The 22,201-nt window shown below is 36.0% G+C and overlaps 2 protein-coding genes across 11 annotated transcripts in view; one reads left to right on the plus strand and one right to left on the minus strand.

Annotated features, from left to right (window-relative positions):
* Positions 1-17,796, plus strand: part of ZNF236 (zinc finger protein 236) — a 77,535-nt gene extending 59,739 nt beyond the window's left edge. For 3 of the 5 annotated variants that reach the window (XM_068193915.1, XM_068193896.1, XM_068193904.1), the window contains exons 28-33: positions 547-737; positions 2,357-2,488; positions 3,738-3,935; positions 9,519-9,648; positions 12,473-12,649; positions 13,087-17,796. In XM_068193915.1, coding sequence (XP_068050016.1) covers positions 547-737; positions 2,357-2,488; positions 3,738-3,935; positions 9,519-9,648; positions 12,473-12,649; positions 13,087-13,214 — 956 coding nt within the window. In that variant the 3' untranslated portion in view covers positions 13,215-17,796. Of the gene's footprint in view, positions 1-546; positions 738-2,356; positions 2,489-3,737; positions 3,936-4,044; positions 4,327-8,469; positions 8,556-9,518; positions 9,649-12,472; positions 12,650-13,086 lie in introns of those variants that run through there. The other 2 variants (XR_011000175.1, XM_068193928.1) reach the window with 2 other exon arrangements.
* Positions 16,535-22,201, minus strand: part of MBP (myelin basic protein) — a 108,949-nt gene continuing 103,282 nt past the window's right edge. For 4 of the 6 annotated variants that reach the window (XM_068193946.1, XM_068193956.1, XM_068193940.1 and 1 more), the window contains 3 exons: positions 21,921-21,953; positions 20,835-20,957; positions 16,535-18,336 (listed from right to left, as the gene is read on the minus strand). In XM_068193946.1, the coding sequence (XP_068050047.1) occupies positions 18,280-18,336; positions 20,835-20,957; positions 21,921-21,953 (213 nt within the window). In that variant the 3' untranslated portion in view covers positions 16,535-18,279. The remainder of the gene's footprint in view (positions 18,337-20,834; positions 20,958-21,920; positions 21,954-22,201) is intronic. The other 2 variants (XM_068193976.1, XM_068193967.1) reach the window with 1 other exon arrangement.

Consider the following 22,201-nt stretch of genomic DNA (forward strand, 5'->3'; position numbering starts at 1 on the left):
ATGTCATGATTCGGGAACTTTGAGTGTTTTGTGTGTTTTCTCACAAGATTTAAATTGCTGTGTCAGTTTAAATGAACTTTATTCCACACAATAGGAAAAAAATGAAAACAAGAAGACATGTCTTAAATTAGTACTTTGAGGCAGTTAAAAGAGTATTGAAGAATTATATCTATAAACTGCGACAAAATCTGGTGGCTTCGCTGCAGAAGTGATAAAATACCAAATTTGCTCTAGTACTCAAATTTTGAGATTTTAAGTATGTTTATGAATTTCTACCTATATATGTTTGTATACGCACGTGACCACCTGTGAGTGCAACACTGTGTTCATGAAGCTACACTTAAATGTAATTTTTCTAATTTTATCATCTGACTGATAACTTTAATTTCTTGATTAGCAGTTTTACGTGATTTTGTTGATTCCACAATAGAAAATCCTAGCAATGGCAAAGAGAAATTACTAAGTTCACTTAAAATAAATTTGTAGTTTAGTGTTTATGTATGTGACAGATTTTTATTTTTTTTTACCATTTTGCTTATGTTCCAGAACTTAATACAACAGGGGGAACAAACCTTCCTCCAGCAACACCCATATCTCAGTCTGCAGTTTCTGCACAGAATTTGGTGATGTCTTCATCAGGAGTTGGAGGAGATGGTAGTGTCACTTTGACTCTTGCTGACACTCAGGGAATGTTGTCAGGTGGTCTTGATGCAGTTACACTTAATATCACTTCGCAGGTAAGATGCTTTTCTGAACTGGCAGATAAATTTATCTTTCTGTCTTACAGAACATAATTTCTTTTGCTTAGAAAATAATTTTGTCCTGTAAATACATAATATTTGATATTTTAGTTAATTTTCCTTCTCTCTGCCAACTGTGTGAGTTTGGCATCTAGAAACGTGGAACAGAAGTGCTGATAAATTTTGCACGGTTGTTTGTTTTTTTTAAATTAACAGATTCTACTGTTTCAAACATGGTTTGAGATCAGTTTTTGGTGTTAGATTATGTACTTCATCATCACTATTCAGTAATACAGCTTAGTACTCCTAAATATATTATTTCATTTGTTAAATTTTTCTTTTCCTACTTGTGAATGGGAGAGTTGAACAGCAGTTGTAACAGCTCTTTTCACAGCAAGTAACAGGACAGAATTTAATTGACTATCTTTAATAACAGGTGGCATTATAAGAAATTTTATTAAAATGGTGCTGTATGGACTATCATCTCTCCAGTAACCTTACTATTAATTTCATTTATAGCATAACTTAAGAATTTTGTGGTGTCATGAAGAGCCAAAGACTTATTGGCAAATAGAATCTACAGAGTGGGGAGATAAAAAATAGTATTAAAAGACTACAAAGTTAAAAGGTTGTGTGGTTGACATTTCAATGTAGATTTTAGATCTGAAAACTTGGGCTGTTTCTTCTATTTTCTTGGCTTAACAAGGTTTAAATTGATTTTTATTTACTTTTTGACCTGAATTAGTGTGTAAGTGTATACAAATTAAACACTATTTATCTTGCATGTGCTGTGATTAAAACTGGTGAAGCAAAGTTATATGCTTTCCTCTGCAGTTTTGCTCTGGGGAAGGGAAGAAAAGATTTCTTAAGTAATTCTTATGATATGTTTGTGATTTCTGGTATCACAGAGTAACAAAGCAGAACATGGTTTCATTTCAGGTTTGTAATAATTTCAGTGATAACATTTGGCAATGTTGCTGTTTTTGAATAAGATCCTGTGCCTCCTGTTAAGGCAAGCATAAATAAAATTGAAACATAGAAGAATAATAATAGCTGTGCAAACACAGTTTATGTTGCAAGAAATTATGGGGAATAGACAGGTAGTATGTAAAAGAACTGTGTTTCCCAGGGAAATTGAAAAGTCATTAAGAGTAGTGTAGAAATAGAAGTAGTAAGATATTACTAATCGTATATCCTAAGTAGTGATTTTGTGTAATGATTTCATGGGGTTTGGAAGTATGTTTAATCAAGAGATTTAAATAAAGGAAGATACTGTGGGAAGGCCATGCAGGAAAGCAGAATACAGGAGTTAAAGAAAGGCAATGGAAGGCTAAACCATTCAGCATTTCATGCAAGGCTGGTAAAAATTAATTGGAACTGAATCTAGTCTTGCAAACTTCCAGCTGTTGTTAACCTTAAATGGTTAGATATAAATTTAAAGGAGAAAAGGAAGGAAAACTGTTGCATTTGTTCAGATAGGGTTCTGAAATGCTTCTTTCTAAATGAAAAATAAAAGTAGTGTTTAGGTGTGAAAACTTATATTACTCCAGTCAGCTGTTTAAATACAGCTTTTTAAATATAGTTACTCTCTTTTTTTGTGCTCCCTTCTCTGACAGGGTCAGCAGTTCCCTGCTATACTCACAGATTCCAGTCTTGCTAGCCAAAGTGCATCAGGATCACAGCAAGTAATACTGGTGAGCCATACACCCCATTCAGCAGCTGCAAACTCTGATGAAATAACATACCAGGTAGATAATATACATTTCTGTATCTTTTGTGGTAAAGGACTTTTATTTAATCAAAATACTGGAACAATGTCTTTTTATCTTAAATCATGAAGGCTGATGTCATTCCCAAACAAGAGTTTTGGGAAGAGGTTCTCTGTGACTTCCTAGTCACGCAGGTTCTGTTTGAAGCTTTTAATTAAAAACCACTTTCATATATATACACATGCACACAAGAAAGAAATGTAATTAATAATGTGTTTCTTTCTACAAATCACATATTCATGTGCTCAAAGCAGACTGCTCCAAAAATTTCCAAGTAAGTTGGTATTTAGATAATAAAAATAGATAAATTTTGGAGCTGTGGGAAAAATAGCACCTGTTGGTACACTTTTTCCATTTTCTTCGTGTATCCAGGTTGTTTCAGTGATGGTGCAACATGAAGTCTTTGCAACTTCTTATGCCTTTGAATCACAATAGAAACTCCTACATAAGTAATACAGTTTTAGTATTAGAAAAAGTGGTTCAGACTTGTTTTCTTGAAGGCAGAATGAATGTTTTCAACCAGCCTGATAGGGCAAGCTCTGAAATAGGAGAAATGAGAGAAAAATGGTGATTTGATTTGTTGCTTTCTATGTTACTGTACTTAGGATTCCTCTGTATCTATAAAGTTGAATTTGGTATTAAAAAGGAATTTAGTATTAAATTATCTGAAGAAAGTAGTTTTTCCAGGCAGTTCTCACTAATTAAAACAATAATGCAGCACACCATCATCCAATTCTATCAATTTTTCAATGTGTTTCAGTACTTCTGGAGGTAGACCTGTACTTCCTTATGAAAATAGAATCCCCAATAAAGAAGTTAAACAAATAGAAAATATTCTACTTCTCTACAGAATCAGAGATTATTTTTTTCCCGTCTGGAATGCTTTTGGCTTTGAATTTTATTTGGTGGCAAATTGAGGATCATCGGAGTTGTTCAGGAGTATAAAACTGAATGTAGAAAAATACGGATACACACATATTCTATTTATGATGTGTTAAGTCAATTTGATCATAGTTATTAATGTTGTTTTCTTAAAATATATACATGTGTCATTCTTTAGAGCAATGAAATAGAAGTTCATATTTACATATAACTGACTTCTTTTGTGTCTGTAAGTTGCTTGCAGATGCTGTCCAAAAATTTGTCATTTTGAGGTAGATTTTACAAAATAAACCAATGTGGATGTGCTTATGAAATTACCTGATAGTGTATTTGTACATTGTTACAGGTGACAGAAGTTTCCCCTAATGTGACTAAAAGCAGTCAAGCAGAAAAAGAAACTCGTGGGCACCAGTGTTTTGAGTGTAGCCAAACCTTTTATTCCGTCACCATGCTTACACACCACTGCAAAGAGGTTCATGGCAAGGAGCGAATACACGTTTGCCAAATCTGCAATAAGGCCTTTAAGAGGGCAACACATCTCAAGGTATTTGGTAATAACAGTTGATTGTTCTCTTAACTCCTTTTGTTTTGGACTCTCTGTGATATTAACAAAAGGTACCTATTAGCCCTTTATCTTTGCTTTCCCTTTACAGTGTGAGAGGTGTGCATCTGAGAGAGGGAGTCTAAGTGATAATGTATGCACAGATAGAGAACTCTCTTCTGGAGCATGGAGAGGATTGTAATGCATATATTGACTACAGAATGAAAAATGTTAATGCCTGTCATGCAAGTAATAGTGTCAGGAAAAGATTTCACTCACTTTATTTGCATATGAATATCATCAGTGCTAATCCTGGTTTCCAGATAATCCTTTGGTATCTCAGGAAGTTACCTGCCTTACAGTCTTACCGTTTCATTTGTAGACACTCTGTCACGTGAGTACAAGTGATAGAGGAAGCATTTGTTTTAAAATGTCTTTATATTATTGCTGTTGTCTAGTGATGTTTCCTTTAGATTATGAACAACCTAATACTTACAAGTCTTTTGAAAAAATTAGTGGTGTATCTAAGTTCTTAATTCGATTATAGACTGTTCTTGTTAGGAATATTGGGCTGTACTAGACAAGTGCTTTGTTCAGGCCAGTGTCTTACCTCTGAGAGATATTTAAAGGAAGTAATTTGAAGAAGAGCTTTAAGAAAGGAGTAAAGATATAAGTTGCCCAAAATTTTGTAAGCTTCCCAGAATTTATAGTAAGAAATTTTTGGAGCCAAAGGCAATGTATTTATATTATTTAAGTTATTTATATTATCTTTATATTATCTTTATATTTATATTAGCTTTTGGGAGACCTCTTCAATAGATTTCCTTTCATTTTGACATAATATATTAATGAAATATACTCTCTTTGTGAAGTTCACCCTCTTGGAATGATATGTTTGTCAACTAGACTATTGGAAACTATCATAAAATGTGTTGTTGTGAAACTCAGCCTCTGAGTTAGAAGAAATTCTCCAAGAAAAAACCCAAAGGAGTCTTGATACTTGTTTTCCTTAAGTAATGATAACAAACTTCAAAAATCAGTCTCTTCAGTTTCTTTTCTTAAAACTGGGCCCAGGTTAAAGATAACTTCTTACCCTAGTACGTCCCTCAGATTATTATCCATAACTGATTTTTCAGGAAGACAGTGATCAAAACTGCAGTAAGAAGTTCAAGGGCAGTTACAAGACACTTCAGGGCCTTGGGACAATTGTAAAGGGATCAGAAGCACAAGTAATCTCCTCCTCTATCCTTCCAGTTGCAGGGAGTGGTGTAGGAAGAGCTGGCAGATCAGTAACCGTCTCTGAGACTGGCATCACCAGCAGAATTTAGGGGTTTTTGATCATGGATTGGTCTACACAGCAGCAGGCCTGCTGCAGATGGGCTACACTTATCTCAAAGGGGTAAAAAGATCTTTGCTGAGGAGTTATCAGGGCTTGTTGAGAGATATCATCTAAACTAGATTTGTAGGGAGGAAGGGATAAAACCAGACTTGCTGGAGATAAGCTTGAGGGCAGCATGCCAGTGTTTTAGGGTTCATGTGCCAGTGAGGCCCTTCAAGCTCCACCCCAATGTGCTGAGTTCACCGGAGCGCATTTGAAATGTCCCTGTGCTGGTTCGTGCCACACCGTAGCCATCTCAGTGGAGGGAGGGGAAATGGTCAGTGACCTGCTACACCACTTAGACATGCACAAGTTCTCTATAGGACTGGATGAGCCCACCCAAGGGTACCAAGGTACCTGTTAGAAGAGCTTGCCAAGCCATTTTCAATCATTTATGATGAGCAGTGATGGCTAACCAGGGAGGTCCCAGTTGACTGGATCTTAGCACCTGTGATGCTCATCTACAAGGGTGGAAGTAGGATCTAGAAAACTATGGGCCTTTCAACCTGATCTCAGTGCCAGGAAAGGTTATGGAGCAGCTCGAGTGCCATCATGTGGCACATGCAGGACAGCCAGGAGGTCAGGCACAGTTAGTATGGGTTTATGAATTGCAGGTCCTGCTTGAATAATATGATTTCCTGTGACAAAGTGACTTGCTCAGTGGAGGAGAGAAAGGTTGTGGATGTTGTCTACCTGGTCTTTAGCAAAGCCTTTGACACTTCCTCCCACAGCATTCTTCTGGAGAAACTGACTTGGACAGGTTTACTGTTTGCTGGGAAAAAATTGGCTGTATGTCCAGGCTCAGAGAACGGTAGTGAATGGAATTACATCCAGCTGATGGCCGGTCAGGAGTGCTGTTCTCCAGGGCTCAGTACTGGGGCCAGTTCTATTTAATATCTTTATCAATGATCTCGACAAGAGGATTGAGTGCACTCTGAGTCATTTTCCAGACAACACCAAGTTGGATGGAGTGTTGTTCTGCTGGAGGGCAGGAAGGCTCTGCAGAGGGATCTGGACAGGCTGGATCAATGGGTTGGGGCCATTTTGGGAGGTTCAACAAGGCCAAGTATCGGGTCCTGCTCTTGGGTCATGAAAAACCCCAGGCAGCGCCACAGGCTGGGGACAGAGTGGCTGGAAAGCTGCTGATGGAAAAGGACCTGGGAGTGCTGATCGACAGTGGCTGAACAAGAGCCACTGTGTGCCCAGGTGGCCAAGGAGGCTGATGGCTTCCTGGCCTGTGTCAGCAGTAGGGTGGCCAGTAGGAGCAGGGCAGGGATTGTCCCTCTTTGCTTTGTGCTGGCAAGACTGCACCTCAAATCCTGTGTCCAATTTTGGGCCCTCAGTTCAAGAAGGACATTGAGGTTCTGGAGTGTGTCCAGAGAAGAGCAACAGAGCTGGTGAAAGATGTAGAGCACAACTCTTAGGAGGAGCAGTTGAGGGAAGTTGGGGTTGTTTAGCCTGCAGAAAATGAGCCCGGGGGTCACTTAACACTCTCTACAACTGCCTGAAAGCAGATTGTGGCCTGGTGGGGGTTGGCCTTTTCTCCTGGGTAATGAACAATAGGACAAGAGATAATTACCTCAGTTATGTTAAGGGAGATTCAGATTGGATATCAGGGAAAATTTCTTCACTGAAAGGCTTGTCAGGCACTGACACAGCCTGTAAAGGGAAGTTGTGGAGTCACCAACTCTGAAGGTATTTAGAAGACGTGTAGATGTGGCGCTATGAACAGTGTCTTAGCAGACACAGTTTAGTGGTAGGCTTGGCAGTGCTGGTTAATGATTGGCTTTGATCTTCAAAATCTTAAAGGACAGTTTAATTTACCACTGGACCATCAGGTGCTAAAACAAATTCCACCCCTTATCAGAATCTTTTCTTTATCAAGGTGTTAATAGCAGCTTCAGCTGTGAGCAGTCTTTAACAGCAAATTCAAAGATAAATGTTGGGGTTTGGCTTAAGATTTTGGGAAGAGTTCAGTGATCTGTTACTCATGGTCTTCATTTTATACTGATGGAATTCTGGAGATCACCAGAAACAATTAAGGACACTACCAAACTTCAGACTTTTCAGAAAAATCCAGTAAGGGTATCAGTGTTTAGATGCCAGTATTTAACTATGTGTTTTTTCCAAAGATGTCAGTACCAGCATTTTCACAATTATCCTCAAGAAAATCCTCTTTAGAGATCATGTACAAGCACCTCCACCACCCACCCTACCCCTAGGGTTAAGGGTTTTCAGTCTGGTGACTCAGTTCCCCTTCTGATGTGGGTTACTGTCCTGTTTTACAGCTTCAGAGAGGAGAACCTTAAGACATGCACAGTGACTGGAACTGTTGATAGTAAATAAGGCACAGACATGATTCCAAGATGAAAGGAAAAAGGCCTTATCATAATAAAACAATGGAGTGAAAAAACTTTTTATTGCCACACTTTCAGAGGTGGTTACAATTAATGTTTCAGGAGTGATGACATATAAGAGTGGCATACTAATGCCTGAGCCATTTCAAAGAAGGTTTCCTCATCTTATTTTTTAATTAGATAATGCGTGTTTGCTACCCCAGGATAATTACTCTCTGAAGAATATAGGAATTGGACAAATAAAGTTTTAAGACATCACATGAACAATCAGTGAAATACTAACTAGGTCAATAAAGAGATGATTGCACTTCAGAATCTTGCATTTCCATGAACTATTTTCCAAAGTATATTTATTTTACAGGAAAAGTATAAGAGGTACACAGATCAGTGGAACAGAATTGCACCACAAATTGTTTCTTCAAAGAAAGTTGGCAGAAAGTTTTACAGGGCTATCTGGATGATATGTTGTTTGCATTTAAGTAGAAGATGGGGAGGGAGTTGTTGGGATTTGGAGGTTTGTTTTTTTTTTTTTTTTTTGGTTGGGTTTTATGGTGAAAGAAGGAAGCAACTAATTTCAGATAATTTTTCTGAAGTAGGTTATAGTATGCTTCCACCATTTCAGTGCTTGAGGGGGTAATGAACAAGATAAAATCTAAAGATTTTGTTTATTTCCACCTAAGCAGGGGTTTTAAGATACCTATTTTTTCTCAGAAGACCTTATATTATTTCCCTATAATACTCTATTATTATAAGTACTGTGATAATAATATTCTTCCATGTAACTGTCTCACTGATTTTCCAGTGTAAACAAACTCTGCAGACACAGTTTGCTTCAGTTCGTGGAGTGAGGAATAGAACTTCATAAACATCAAGAAGGCTTATTGTTTAGGTATAGTAAAGACTAATTAATAGTTTAGTCTGTAATCAAATAGACTAGAAAAGAATATCCACACACATTTTAGAAAGTGGACAAGTATTTGTAGTACCGTTTCACAGTACTACAGACAGTTCTTAATAAGATTTTTTTAGTTATATATATTTTTATTTATTTTCTTTTTTAATTTGAATTATATCTTGGTATTAATAAATACATTTAAAATGAAAAAAAAAATAGATAACGTAAATACTCTTCTAAGTTCGAATAACATCTGGGCCCAGCATGAGTGTATTAAAAACACTGAAATTAGAACTGTTATTGATGCTTCTTCATGAAGATTAAACATCCTGCTATCTTACTATTAAGAACCTTAGTGATTTAATTTTCTGGTTTTTTTTCAATTAAGAGTCCATTGTGAAGTGGTTCTCCTTGCATCTTGCCATGGTGCAGCTGTGTGTGTGTATGTTGTAATAGTTGCCTCTTTGAGGCCTGTGCAGTTTGACAGTGTTATCAATTCAGGTGCTGAGGAATGCCCACATATCAGACAAGGAGGGAGATGGATCCTGTAGAGGAGAGGGAGAAAAAATTCTTTGTTAATTGACAATGCACAGTTGTCAAAATACCTCTTTGTAGATGAACAGAGCATTTAAAGAACTCTGGTTTGGTTTTCTGTATTTAATTTTGCTTCAGATAATTAGTAAAGGGACTAATGTATGCCAAAAAAGAAAAACATGCAGTTATTGATGGAGTTTTTCAGAAGTGTGAAGACCGATGGTTAGAGAGAGTTGATACACAAAAATAATCTCTCATTTAAAAGAAAAAAAAAAAAACAGTGCAGGCTTCCATTTTCTTCCAGCTTGTCTGCTGATGACTAAGATCCTCTGCTTTTGTTTTCAAGGTGTGAATATATTTTTATTTTAAGTACTGAAATATTTTTAAATGGTCTGAATTTTTTTTTTCTTATGCTGGCTTAGGAACACATGCAGACCCATCAGGGTGGACCTTCACTGAGTTCCCAGAAGCCCAGAGTGTTTAAGTGTGATACTTGTGAAAAAGCTTTCGCTAAGCCAAGTCAGCTGGAGAGACACAGTCGCATCCACACAGGTGACACCAGAAATTGTTCTTACCTTGAGAGGTTTTCTTATGAATGTCTGCATGTTATGTTTGGAGCCCTTGCTTATGCTTTCAACTGCATTTAAATATGAACTTAAGCTTAAAAAATCAAGTAAATTTCTTACCTCGAATATTTGGAAATTAAAAGGAGGAACAGCAAACTTGAAAATTCATGTGCTTCACTAAGCTGATCTGTATTGTGGGACTGGCAGTACTGTAGTGATAATGTGAGTGCATGAACTTGTGTCTAAAGATTTGTCAGCCTTTGAAACAGATTAATAAAAGCGTATTTTAAAGTATTGTTTGAAGTGATTTAAAAACACTGGTTATGATCATCCTCAGTCATATAGAATAATGTGCAAACAAGAGGTGTGCTCAGTGACGTTAAACAAGGGATAGGTTTGACTGCTGATGTTGATTGCTGTATACAGTGCTTCATTGTCACTAAGCTACTTGCACAGGTCATCTGATTCTAATGCCAATGCTTTTAATTTGTTGTGTTCTTTTCCACATATTCCACTTGTATTATTTTCTTCAACAGTTAATCTATAAAAAGTCTATACTGACTTCTCTTAGGGAGCACTCATTTTCTGTGATGTAAGTGCTTTTCAGGTTGCAGCTTCTGCCCTGCTGTAAGTTAAAGGCTGTACATAGGATGATAGCCCAGCTGCCCTCCCTGTCACCCTCTGTGCCTGACAAACATTCTTCTTAAGAACATGAGTTCTAAATATAGCAGTCAGTTCTCTGAAACAAGTTTTTTCTTTTCCACTGCTACCAAGAAAGAGCTGTCATGGCTGCTAAACATAAACAAGACAGTGGAAATTTATCTGTGTTGCTACTAAGCTGGAGGGGACCAATGAATTTGGCTGGATGTGCTGTAGAATAAGAAGATTCCCTCAAAAGGGTAACTCTCTCTTAGAGTGAGTCAACCAGAGTTTTCTCTTTCCCCAGCATCAAGCTGGTTTGTGGTTACTGCATTAGAAAGAGCATTCTGGTTATACTGTGGGTAGGAAAAGAGAAGCAGGAGTTAAAATCCAAGGAGATTAAAATACCCTCAATAATTTGCTTTTTGCAAAACTGACTTAAATAACACAGACTCTTGAAAAAGTTATTGTCTCCTAGTTTAAGGGTTCCACAGAATATGCAGGAAGCAGGAAAGATGACCGGTTGCCATTTTCCGTGTTTAGTTTCATTTCATGCTGCTGCCCCATTTTAATAGGCACAGAGCAGTTCAGGGAGGCTAAGAACAGAGCAGAGTCCCTTTATTGATCTGTTTCTCATAAATCTTCACCATCACAGGAAGAGTTCTTTCTGTTTCGAAATGACTTGTAATTCACTCAGTAAATCCTTAGATATTTTTGGGTTTCTTGTACTAGGAGGCTCATAAGCTAGACTGTAACAGACCTTGCAAAATTCATATTTATTTTTGTGTTTCAGCAATGACAGGCAACAGTAGGTCAATCTATATGATTGTAATTCTTTCAGAAGAGAATGTTCTTTTAGAAATCACTTGAGACCAAAAGAGTGGAAATGTGCTGCACAGAAGTATTTAGATGGATGCATTTACATAAACTATGCTAGGAAAGGTTAATCTAAACTAAACTGACTTGTTTCCATAAAGATAGTGTCCTTGTCTGTGAGAAAGTGTTTGTGATTCCTATATTAACGTTTTTAACCATTTCTACTGGGTAATATATACTGAATCAATGGCCAGAAGGAAAACACATTATTTCTCTGAATAGTTCTAAATATCTTGTTAGTTAGGATTTATCAGTGAAGAGTGGTTTGCTGAAATGTTGAAATAAGGGGGAAGCAGTTGCTTCCAGTTCTACCAAAAACTGTGTAGCAATCTATTACACCAAAAAGGCTATTCACCTTCATGGAATTAAAAAAATGGAATCAAAAGAATTTCAGGAAGCCTGGATTTCTCTTCAAACTAGTGAAAAAATTGATAACAAAAATAGAAAGAAAATACCTGTGCTTTAAAGTACCTTCTATTGATTGTCTGAGAAGTTGGATTTGGCATGCAGGTGGGAACACTAACATAATGAAGGGAGAGATATATTGGTCGTGTAAGAAAGAATTTGAAAAAATGTTTTTACTCCTGCTTGTGCTTTATTGTGCTAAGTAATAGCAAGGAGTATCTTAGAAAGTGCTTTTAGAAGTCCTTAATTATATACAATGTGTTTGTCAGAGGCTGTGGTGTTGCTTATTGAAGCAAAAGTCTAGTTTTGCAGAGTAGGTATTTTTAAATTTTAAAATATTTTTTAAGTTAATGTGTTCTTGTGTTTATAGTTAGAAATCAGTAGTGTTCTGGCAGAATTGGAACAATAAGTCTCTTTTGGTGAGATATGGGAATCACTAGTTGGCATAGGAAGCCACAAGATCCATGTAGAATTACCAGAACACTCTTTTCTTAACATATTTGACTTTTCAGTTTCTTAAAGGCATCAGCTTCGTTAATTCTATACATTGCTTTATCTGCATTACTCTTCATGATGCAAAAAGGTGATGGTTTCCTTGAGTACAGAAAAGTCAAATTGGTAAATTGATTTTTTTTTGGTACCTCTGTTAAATAACTTATCTAGGTTATAAGTTGGATATCAGTGATTTAGTATTTATGTAACTATTCTGACATTTAATTTGAGATTTTTGCTGACAATGTGGAAGCTATAGTGCTGTTTGGAAAAAGTCTCAAGGAAAATGATGATATCTATTTAATTTCTAGATCATCTTGATAATTTTTACTGAATTCCAAACTCTATTTCAATCTAAAAAGGAAAAATTAAGAAGCATGTTTTTCTTTCTTATAAAGGGGAACGGCCATTTCAGTGTACGCTGTGTGAAAAAGCATTTAACCAGAAGAGTGCTCTTAAAGTCCACATGAAAAGGCACACAGGAGAGAGACCTTACAAATGTGACTACTGTGCAATGGGATTTACACAGAAAAGCAATATGAAACTGCATATGAAACGGGCTCATGGTTACACCGGTATGTAGCATGGTGGTAGTACTGCTGAGGTCTGGAATCCATATATTTTGTTAGGAGAGCACAGAGCATTTCCCTTAAGTTATTGAGGAATCAAGCACTGATAGCCAAAGACCACAGCTGATGAGATAATAGTTGCACATGCAACCCAAAAATCAGGTTGAAACAGCAATTCATTGCTTTTTATGGTTCCTTATTTTTTTATGTGGAGCTCTGTGTACAGAAAAACAAAGTTGAAAAATTATTCCAGGAAAGCAGTATATTGTATTAGATTAAAAAAAAAAAAATTCCAAAACCATCTAGTGAATTTACAGAATCTGAAGTAATTATATAATACTGTTTGCATCATGATTCCTTTATTCCCATTAGCTGTTTTTGTCTTTTTCTTACACCATATGTCAAATCATACCCAATTGCCTTTTTCTCTTGTACTGTGATAGGTTCTGTACAAGAACCTGCGAGTCACCAAGAACAAGAAGGGGAAGACATTAGTCGTGCTCTGAATTTAGAAGAAGTGGTACAAGAATCTTCAAATGAATGGCAAAGTATAGGCAATGTTTTTCGGTAACACCGTGAAATTTGAAAGTTAAAAATATTTCTGGGACTTGAACTTTACAGTTAAAGCTTCAAGCATTGAAGATACTAACAATAGAATAATATATTATAGTTTTTTTAATTATTTACAAAAGATACCTAAAAGATTAATTCTTTTTTTTTTAAGATTGTAGAAGAATATTGGGAAAACTTCATTTAATCTGTGCTAAGTTGTCTGTGAATCAATGAACTCAGGTAATAATGTATACAGTTTCATCTTTGAATTCACAGCCAGTATATCTATTTAAAAATAAATTGGAACTTTATATCAGAATAGAATGATTCCCATTTTTAATGGAGATGAAGAATAACTTCACAGGAAAATCATGAAACTGTCAGTCAACTTTTTTTTAATGTGTTTAAAAAAATAATTGAGATTGGAAACAAAGTGTTACAGTTGATGATGCATGCAGTATAAAACAGTGGAGTTTTGCCTTTTTTTTTTCTTACAAGGCGCAGGAAAAGGCTGTATTTCTTTTGAAAGCTTTCTTTTTTAGTGCATTTTGAGAATTTGTTGAAACAAAATAAAATACTGCGAACTTTTCTTGAGTTAAACTCTTGAGAGGGAGCATGTTCATTTTCATTCCAACCACAGAGGCAGATAGATGTTAGTTTCTACAGTAAAAGTCTTGCGGTTTTGGACTTGGCAATAATTACTTAATAAAGATCCAAATGAGAGAAGGTTCCAGTAAAAGCCTCTGTTGTTGTTTGCTGTACTGGGTCAGCAGGTACTGTGTATCAGTATCTGTGGAAAACAGCCATATACTAAATCTGTGAGGTAAACAAGTACCACTTTGTGGTAGCAGTGAGAAAGTTAGATGCACACTAAGTCACCTATACTATACAATGTTCCCCAATACTATACAATGTTCCCCAGTACTGTAAACAGTTACCATTTTGAATCTGTAAATTCCTTATTATTTTCTTTGTGGGTTTTAGAAATATGTTACATTTATTTGTTGTTTAAGTAATTGTTTCAGCAAAACTACCTAGCTGACTGAGTATTGCTTTCAAAGGTGCCACTTGTTAAGTATATTCATAGCAAAGAAACACTGGAGTAAAAGCATAGTTGTCTTTTAGACATTCCAAAGACAGAAGCTGTTTTCTTATTTTTGCCTTGTTCTTTTGAATTTTATTTATGTTACATATATATAGATATATATATGTGTGCTTATATATGTATATATATATATATTTAAAGTTTACGAGCCTCTGTGTGGCCGATCAGTATATTTTGTAAATACTAATCCCAGTTGCAAGGAGTTCATCTGTTTGGTTGCCACAAGTACTTCTAGATCAGTGGTGGATATGTTGTACTATAATACAGACCTGGACTTTAATTTTCTTTCTAAAAGATAATTGTTCTCAGATCCAAAAAGCCCTTTTCTGTAAATATTGTCTATACTCTGTCTGTGATACGAATCAGTTATTTCAGATTGCCAAAGCAAGAAATCGCTGTTGGTTTTGATAGGGCATCTCTTAATTCTTTTGTCAACTGTTCAGCATATGTATATAAGTAATGTAGTTGGTGACATGAAAATAACACTTTTGTTATGTGGAATATTTAATTGAAAAACATGCTAAATAATATTACTTTTTTCCAAATTCTGTTTCGTGTATTTTTTAAGCATATGATTCTGGATTCTAGAGATTGGAAAAACTGTTTACAGAAATGCATATCTGAATATTAGATGTGAAGAATAAAGTCCTTCCAGCAGTGCCTTCCCTTCCAGGCAGCCTGTGAATGTTTCAGCTGTTAAAGAAAGACATTATATTTTGCAGTTGTCTGACATCATGGATAGCTCAGTGTTTATCTGTAATAATATAGAAAATGTGCTGTGATGCATGTACCATGTATGAAATTTTTTCCCTGTTATTTCTGGGAATACTTTATAAATGCACAGAGGGCTTGGAACTAGGTGATCTTTAAGGTCCCTTGCAACCCAGACCACTTAGTGATTCTGTGATACTTGGTACAGATGACCTAAAAGCTGATCTCATGAGTAAAAAGATGGTATTTTTAAAAGGTCACCTCTCAAAGTGTTACACCTTGGTTAGAGGCAGTGAGTCTGTTCAGCAAGCCTTGGAAGTGTTAAATAAACAGTGTGAGATATGGAGTCAGCTGGCATTTTTCCTGAATTCAGTTTGCTACTCCTATAGCACTTGGAAGTCCTGTCAGCTACAGTAATAGACTTTTAAAAAATTTCTTTTTAACATTGTATTTGATTTGCTTCCCTGCATCCTCTTCACCCGTGAACTTCAAGCGTCTTGACAGAGGTTTTTATAGCCTTGGTAAGACTGAGTTGGAGCTTTTCAGAGCAGTGTATGTGTTGATGTTCAGAACAAATACAGACACGGTAACCAGTATGTTGATATTTTCAAAAGCAGTGTTAAAGCAGATGCATTATGTAAGGAAGCAGAACTCCTCTTGTTCTGAGGGGTGCTTGATGTGTCACATTGTATAGTGGGTACGTGGACAGACCCTGTTCTTTCTGTTTAACGCAGTAGTAGGCTTGTGCTAGCCTTGGGGTTTTTGGCTTGTGTCTGCTCACAGTTTCTTTTGGTTTATGTCCATTCCTTGAGAACATTAAATTACACACTCCTGGTATTGGCTGTGCATTCTTGTTTCAGGAAAAATCCTTTGCTTACAAATCAAATGTCCATTTAAAGTGCAGGTTTTCATCAAAACTACTTCTGTGTAACTAAAAGAATAAATTTCAGGCTAAGTTTTGATCTCTTTTCGTATTGGTAAAACAATGTTTTCAAGTACTGTACCTATTCCTTTAGAGGAAGTAAATCAAAAAAGCCACTTTGACCCTCTAGCAAAGAGGACTGAGAGGAAAGAAGAGTGATGAAGGCAAGGAAGAGGTTTTGGTTAAATTCTGTTACTCTACAATGCAATATTTTGAAAGATGTATTTCTCTAGGTTTTTTACTTTAAATAATCTTTCACATTTTTGAGGGCTGTTTGCACCACAGTTGTTCGTGAAGGGGGCTGGTTTTTATTTCCTGTTCATATGCCTTGCAATATCCATCTGGCCTGTAGCTGTCACTCCACAGACACTGGCATTCCATAATTCTTGTGTCCTACTGTCAACCTTCCGGGCCATGCAGTGTCACTAGAAGCCTGTGTGCAGGGTCCCAAGGTGTCATTGTGTTACTTTCTAGTATCTGCACATTATTCATAAACTCTGGGGGATGGTGGGGGGGTGATAAATCAAACAGACCTATATATATATATATATATATATATATATATATCCTTTTCCTTTGTAAAAAACAAAACTGGCCCAAGTTTCATTTCAAGTTGATTACTTTATTTCAATAGTGACTATTTTTAAAAGCTGTGTTCCCATAAGAACAATACGTGTTCAAATTAAATCAACTATTACGTTGCAGAGTATACATCTGAATGAAGCTACAATAGAAAAATACACATAGCAACCAACAAAGGTAATAGATGTAATGGTGTGTGTATACGTAATAATTTTGGCAGTTTTGTTTTCTTTAGTCTCTATGTATTTTCTATCATCTCATCTTCCATTGCTTCATATTAATGGACACTTGATTTAAACCTACAATAGATTTAGATGTGAAATGTAAATAACATATATTTATAGGTAAATTTTACTGGGCACTTATTAGGAATGCTGTTTCAACCTAGGAAACACTAACTGTAATCTACAGTGCATAGGCTAAAACTAAAAAAATAAAATAATTAATGAGACACTTAGATGACAGTTTGAAGAAATTGTAAGTTTAAGTAATAAAACAGTGCAATTCAGAAGAGCCTTTTATTTCCCTAAGTGTGGTTGAAAATACCATCTCCACACATTCATTTTAGTAATTTGTGAACAATTCATATCTAAATCTAACTGAACTATAATTTATTTCTACAAGGCAACTACAATACAACAGTTAAATGTTCACAGTAGTTTTACTATGAGTTTGCTTTGGTGCACTGCCCTTAATAGGCATCCAGGTGTTACTCAGCAAAAGATAAGCCAGTCAAATACAACACTGCTGCAATACCGAGAGAAAGATTTGAAATTCTAATGTGAGGTGTGCAGGACTATCTGAGATACCAGTACTGATGGGCTTTCTTTCAGAAATTAGACTTTTTTTGTTTATATGCTTATTTACTTATTTTACTGCAAAATTAATGCTATTGCAGGAGAGTTTATGTGAAGCACCAGTGACGTCCAGTGGTCATGGGTGCAGTCTTAGATGTTTCTCTGGGAATATCCCTTGTTTTGTAACATTAGTCTAACTCAAATTTGAAATCCTCTTTCTCTCCCTCATCTACTCTTTATTCTAATGGTCTGGATGCAATGAGCAAATCGTAGTATGGAAAGAATTTCCTTATTGCTATTGCTCCACATCGTATTGATTCTTCAACATCTGCCCCCTCCCACACTTCACATACCTTGAACTCCCAATGTTTGATAAACCTTTCCATGACTGCCTAATCCTGTTATGAAAATAAATTATTCTGTGAGTGAGAGAAGGAAGATTAAAACAAAACAAAAGGGAAAAAAAAAAAAAACAAAAAGAAAATTTGGATAAACAGTCCTTACAACTTCTGCACATGTTGGATTTTTTTTTTTGTTTTTAACAGCAGTGTCTCAAAAATTCATTAACAGCAGTGCTCAGTATCAAAGACATTATAGCTCTTTATTTGTAATTCTGATGTTCACTAAAACGAAACCCGAAGGGTTGAGCTTAAATTAGATGCTTGGGAGAAATAAAGGAGTCCAGCATACAGTTAGGGCATCCTGAAGAAGGACGGGTAAAGTCAGAGATCTTGTTACTTCACATAAAATAAGGAAAACATCTAGCAAAGCTACTTTTTGTGTTCCTTCCATTCAACTGTTGCTCAGGGATTGCCAATAGAAGTTTGTATCATCTACTGCATGCAGAACCTAATTGGCATTAAGTAATGGATTGCATCTATCTAGGTAATTGTGGCAGCTGTTACTAATTTTAAGGCAGTTATATTATGAAGCAGAGTACGTGATCCTTGGATGGCATCTTGGAGCTTCAGCGCCTAGCAATGGGGGAACCAGACCGCGATCCAGGTCGGGATCCAGAGCCTCCCTGTGGAGGGAGAACAGTTACATTAATTAGAAATGAATATATATTTGGGGCTGTGCATTGAAGAACATCAACCTGTTGTAAGTATGACAAAATTTTAAATACTATCTAATGAAAATAGCCTGCAGTTTCCTCTAGTATGTCACTAAATATTACTGGGATTTTTCACTTCAAAAAGAAGGTTTATTTTCATTGATTTTCACATACGATTAATTTACTGTCATTAGATCTTCCACAGAGGACTAGACAGTCTCTCATTTATAACTTTTAAGTGCATGTTCTTATTCAGGCCTTCCTAACAAAAACAATTTATTTCCTTGGACAGCATGGAAAATTTCATTTTTATGAACCCTCTACTGTGTGTATACTCTGAAACAAGTCACAAAACAAAATCTCCAAACCTTGCATATGAGATGTAATAGTTTCACATCTGAAAGAACTGAAATTTAATAGTTTCATTCTGCAGTAAATTCTCAGTGTTATATCAACATGAGGCTTATATGGAAAGCTCAGATGCAGATACACGAGAAAGCTAAGAAAATATAAAAGGGCTAAAACCTGCCCTATTCTTAGAAATAATAGGAAAGTGTCAAACTGTGAGGAAAAAACTGTGACAATTCATAAATCTGCACTTGAGAAAAGAAGCAAAGATGATTCAAGCTAAAATTCTGACATTTAATTTTTTTTGAATTTGAGATTAGACTTGGTATTTTGTTCCTTAGATTTAGCAATTCTTCTATAGGCAAATCTTGAAAAATGCACTTAAGACCACAAATGTGAGATGGCATGGTAATTTTTACTGTAATCAGGTGACGACTGAACTTTTTACTTAAAAAAACCCCATGTGTATACTTTGAGACCTTATTTTCTTCCTTTATGTTGTTCTCATCTTTCAATGCTGCCTACAGAATTCCTGTAACAATTCTGTAGTTTTACAGAATTGTTACAGGAAAATTCAGTCTAATTCATTAGGTAATTGTTTTTTTTTTTTTCTTTCAGAGATATCTTAAAGTATGGATAACTTTTTTATATTACAAGACTGTTGACCTATATAAAGAAACAGTTTACATGCCTCCTGCTGTAAACAATGGATCTAAATCAAATAGGCATGAATAAAACAAAGTTCCAGAAATTATAATGGCTAGGAGAAGGCTATCTAAAAAGTACATGCTGGTGTATGTATCTCTTAGCTATATATATAAAAATCTAAGCTAGAATAGCTGTGATAAATATGCAAAAAAAAGGGGAATGTTAAATTTCATGAGAGATCATTAATGCGTATTTTCAGATGTTGAAAATATGAAATTTTACAAATAATGAGGGTATTTAGCCATGGAATAGTTGATATACCTGAACCTCACTAAAACTACCACGTGCACAACATGAAAATAAGATTTAAAATGTGTTTGATTTTTACTTTGGCCTCCTAAGAGATCATTCCTTTTCTTAAATTGCAACATAAGAATTCCTACTACTTCTTGAAGTTTTTGTGCTGTCACTTCATGCTGCATATATTTGGAAAACAACTGTATAATGGGAGATATAAAGCCTAAACAGTTTAAGAGACAAAAATGTGGTTTTTACTGCAAATGAAGGCACTGTTACATCTCCTGTTGAGGAGAGGAATAGTAAGAGTTTGAAATTAACAGCTCTGCTAAGGATCTCAGACCTTCTGACTTGAAGTTAAGATGACTGCTGATGGCATCTTCATGTTCTAATAGTGCACTGGGTGATTTGTTATGAGTGAATTCCCTGCCAGCATTGCCTTTAAGGGAAGATACAGCTTTCAATAAAGTATCTGCCAGTGGATATAGTCTGCTTTTCATGTGTCTGTTTCTGACACAGAATGTGAAAAATCCACACCACTGACCTTTTTACCTGCTCTGTTTTCATTTATTGCCTGTGTTGATGTGGCTGTGCTGTGCCTTGAAATGGGGAATTGAACCAGACTAAAGATAATCTGACCAAATGTTTATTTCTAATATGGCAGTTTCCTGATTTGCCCCACATTATGGTTTCATAACTTTTGACGTTGACATATTGTAGGAGTTCTCCCACCTGGGGTGAGAACAAGTAGGGACTGCTGGAGTTGTTACTGCATCCGAATATGTGTCCAGCACTACCATTCTGCAGTTTCAGTTCTCTTTCATTTTCACTATCCTAAATAATTCAGCAGCAATGAGCTGTGTCATCTCTTATTTCTTCTGTATTTCAGATAATTTTTGCATTCGGTAACACTAGTCCTGGTCCAGGTCTTTGTGGGACATTGCTCGCTTACCTTCTTTCCTGGTGGCCACTAACTGTGTATTTTTACCTTTGTTTCCTATCATGTAAGTAGTCCCTAAGCCACAAAATAACCTTCTGGTTTATCCATGCAAGTCTAATTCTGTCAGAAGCTTTAAGGAAATATGGTTGTTTCAAACATGGCGGGTTCTGGAGAGGTTTGGCTTCTCTTTTTCCCATATCAATTTTTTTGTACTTAAAGTTCAATTGTACTTTACCAGTTTAAAGATTCTCGAAAGAGTGCCCTGGCCCTCATGATAGGATCCCTTGTGTCCCTTATGAGCAGATTTATGCTCATAGAATTTTCCGCTTCCATATCCTGGCTTGTGTGCTTCACCACCCTGCAAAGAAAGATTGTCATGTATATTGCAAATTATCACATTCAAATTATCATATGCACATTGTAGTCTTTATTTGTGATCACTGAAATGTAATACTCAAATGAGGAATTTGGAGGTTGTTGCAATAAAACAATCTTTTATGTAATAAACTAAGGATGAAGGAAAATGTTAGGAAATAGATTCAAATTTGAGGGAAGCATCAATCTGTAAAAAATGAATTTATATTCAAGAATTAAATACTCAGAAGGTTAACCTGTGTGAAAAAAACTTTAAATGTTTAAATTTCATGAGTTCTAAGATGTCAAACACATCAGCTAATATGTGGTGTTCTGATAGTGAAAGAAATGCTTAATGGCTTGAAGGCTTTGATATTTTGTCTTAAAATGCCAGTAATTTACATGCCATCTCATATAAAATCAAACCTGTGGTAGAGAAGTAGAATTTAATTAGTTGTGAGAGAACTGTGGGAAGAACTTGTCTAGGAATTGCTTAGGCAGATCACTTCTAACTGACAGGAAAGGTGGAACAAAATACTGAGGTTAGTGACAGCATTAGTTTTGCAGACTGTAAAAGCACTTGCAAAAGTGGAATAAGCACCTATCTTGTCCCAGCCTTCCCTCCCATTTTGTCCATCCCAGGAAAAGAAAAACGCACCAGATGGATCTTCCAGAAACCTTTAAAGGAAGAGAGCTTTGCCATGCAGTGGGTTTTGCTCCCTTTGTGCTGAAGCAAAAGAAATTATTGCTGCAAGGGCTGTCAAATTGCAGGATAAGAGCAAGCAACACAATTTTCATCTTAAAGTGCTGTGGAAGGAGGAAGGAAAGTGGAACAGGAAAAGCGAAATAGCAAACTTGAGACAAAACAAAATTATCACATTGCTGCAGCAGCTTGAGGCAATGGAGTAAGAGATGCTTTGGCCTGATAAATAAAAGGGCTGTTACCGAAAGCACATTCATCACCTACCCAGCTAAATCTGGTGAGGGATAATCCTCTTCCCTGTACATGCAAGAAATAGAAACAATGACATGGTGATCACTATGGAACACAGCATCTGGGTCTGCCATACACAGAAGAAGATGAAAAGATAGCCAAGATTATGAAATAATGGCCAGATAACGAGGCAGGCAGGAGTTGAGAACAACATTTCATTTCATGAAGCAAAAAAGGCAAAATTGTTTATTGTAATTACTGGAACTGACTTTACTAGCCACGGTTTGTCAGAATTACGTACTTCAAAAGCCAGC

Source organism: Anomalospiza imberbis, chromosome 1 (genome assembly GCF_031753505.1).
Source record: "Anomalospiza imberbis isolate Cuckoo-Finch-1a 21T00152 chromosome 1, ASM3175350v1, whole genome shotgun sequence".
Lineage (NCBI taxonomy): Eukaryota > Metazoa > Chordata > Aves > Passeriformes > Viduidae > Anomalospiza > Anomalospiza imberbis.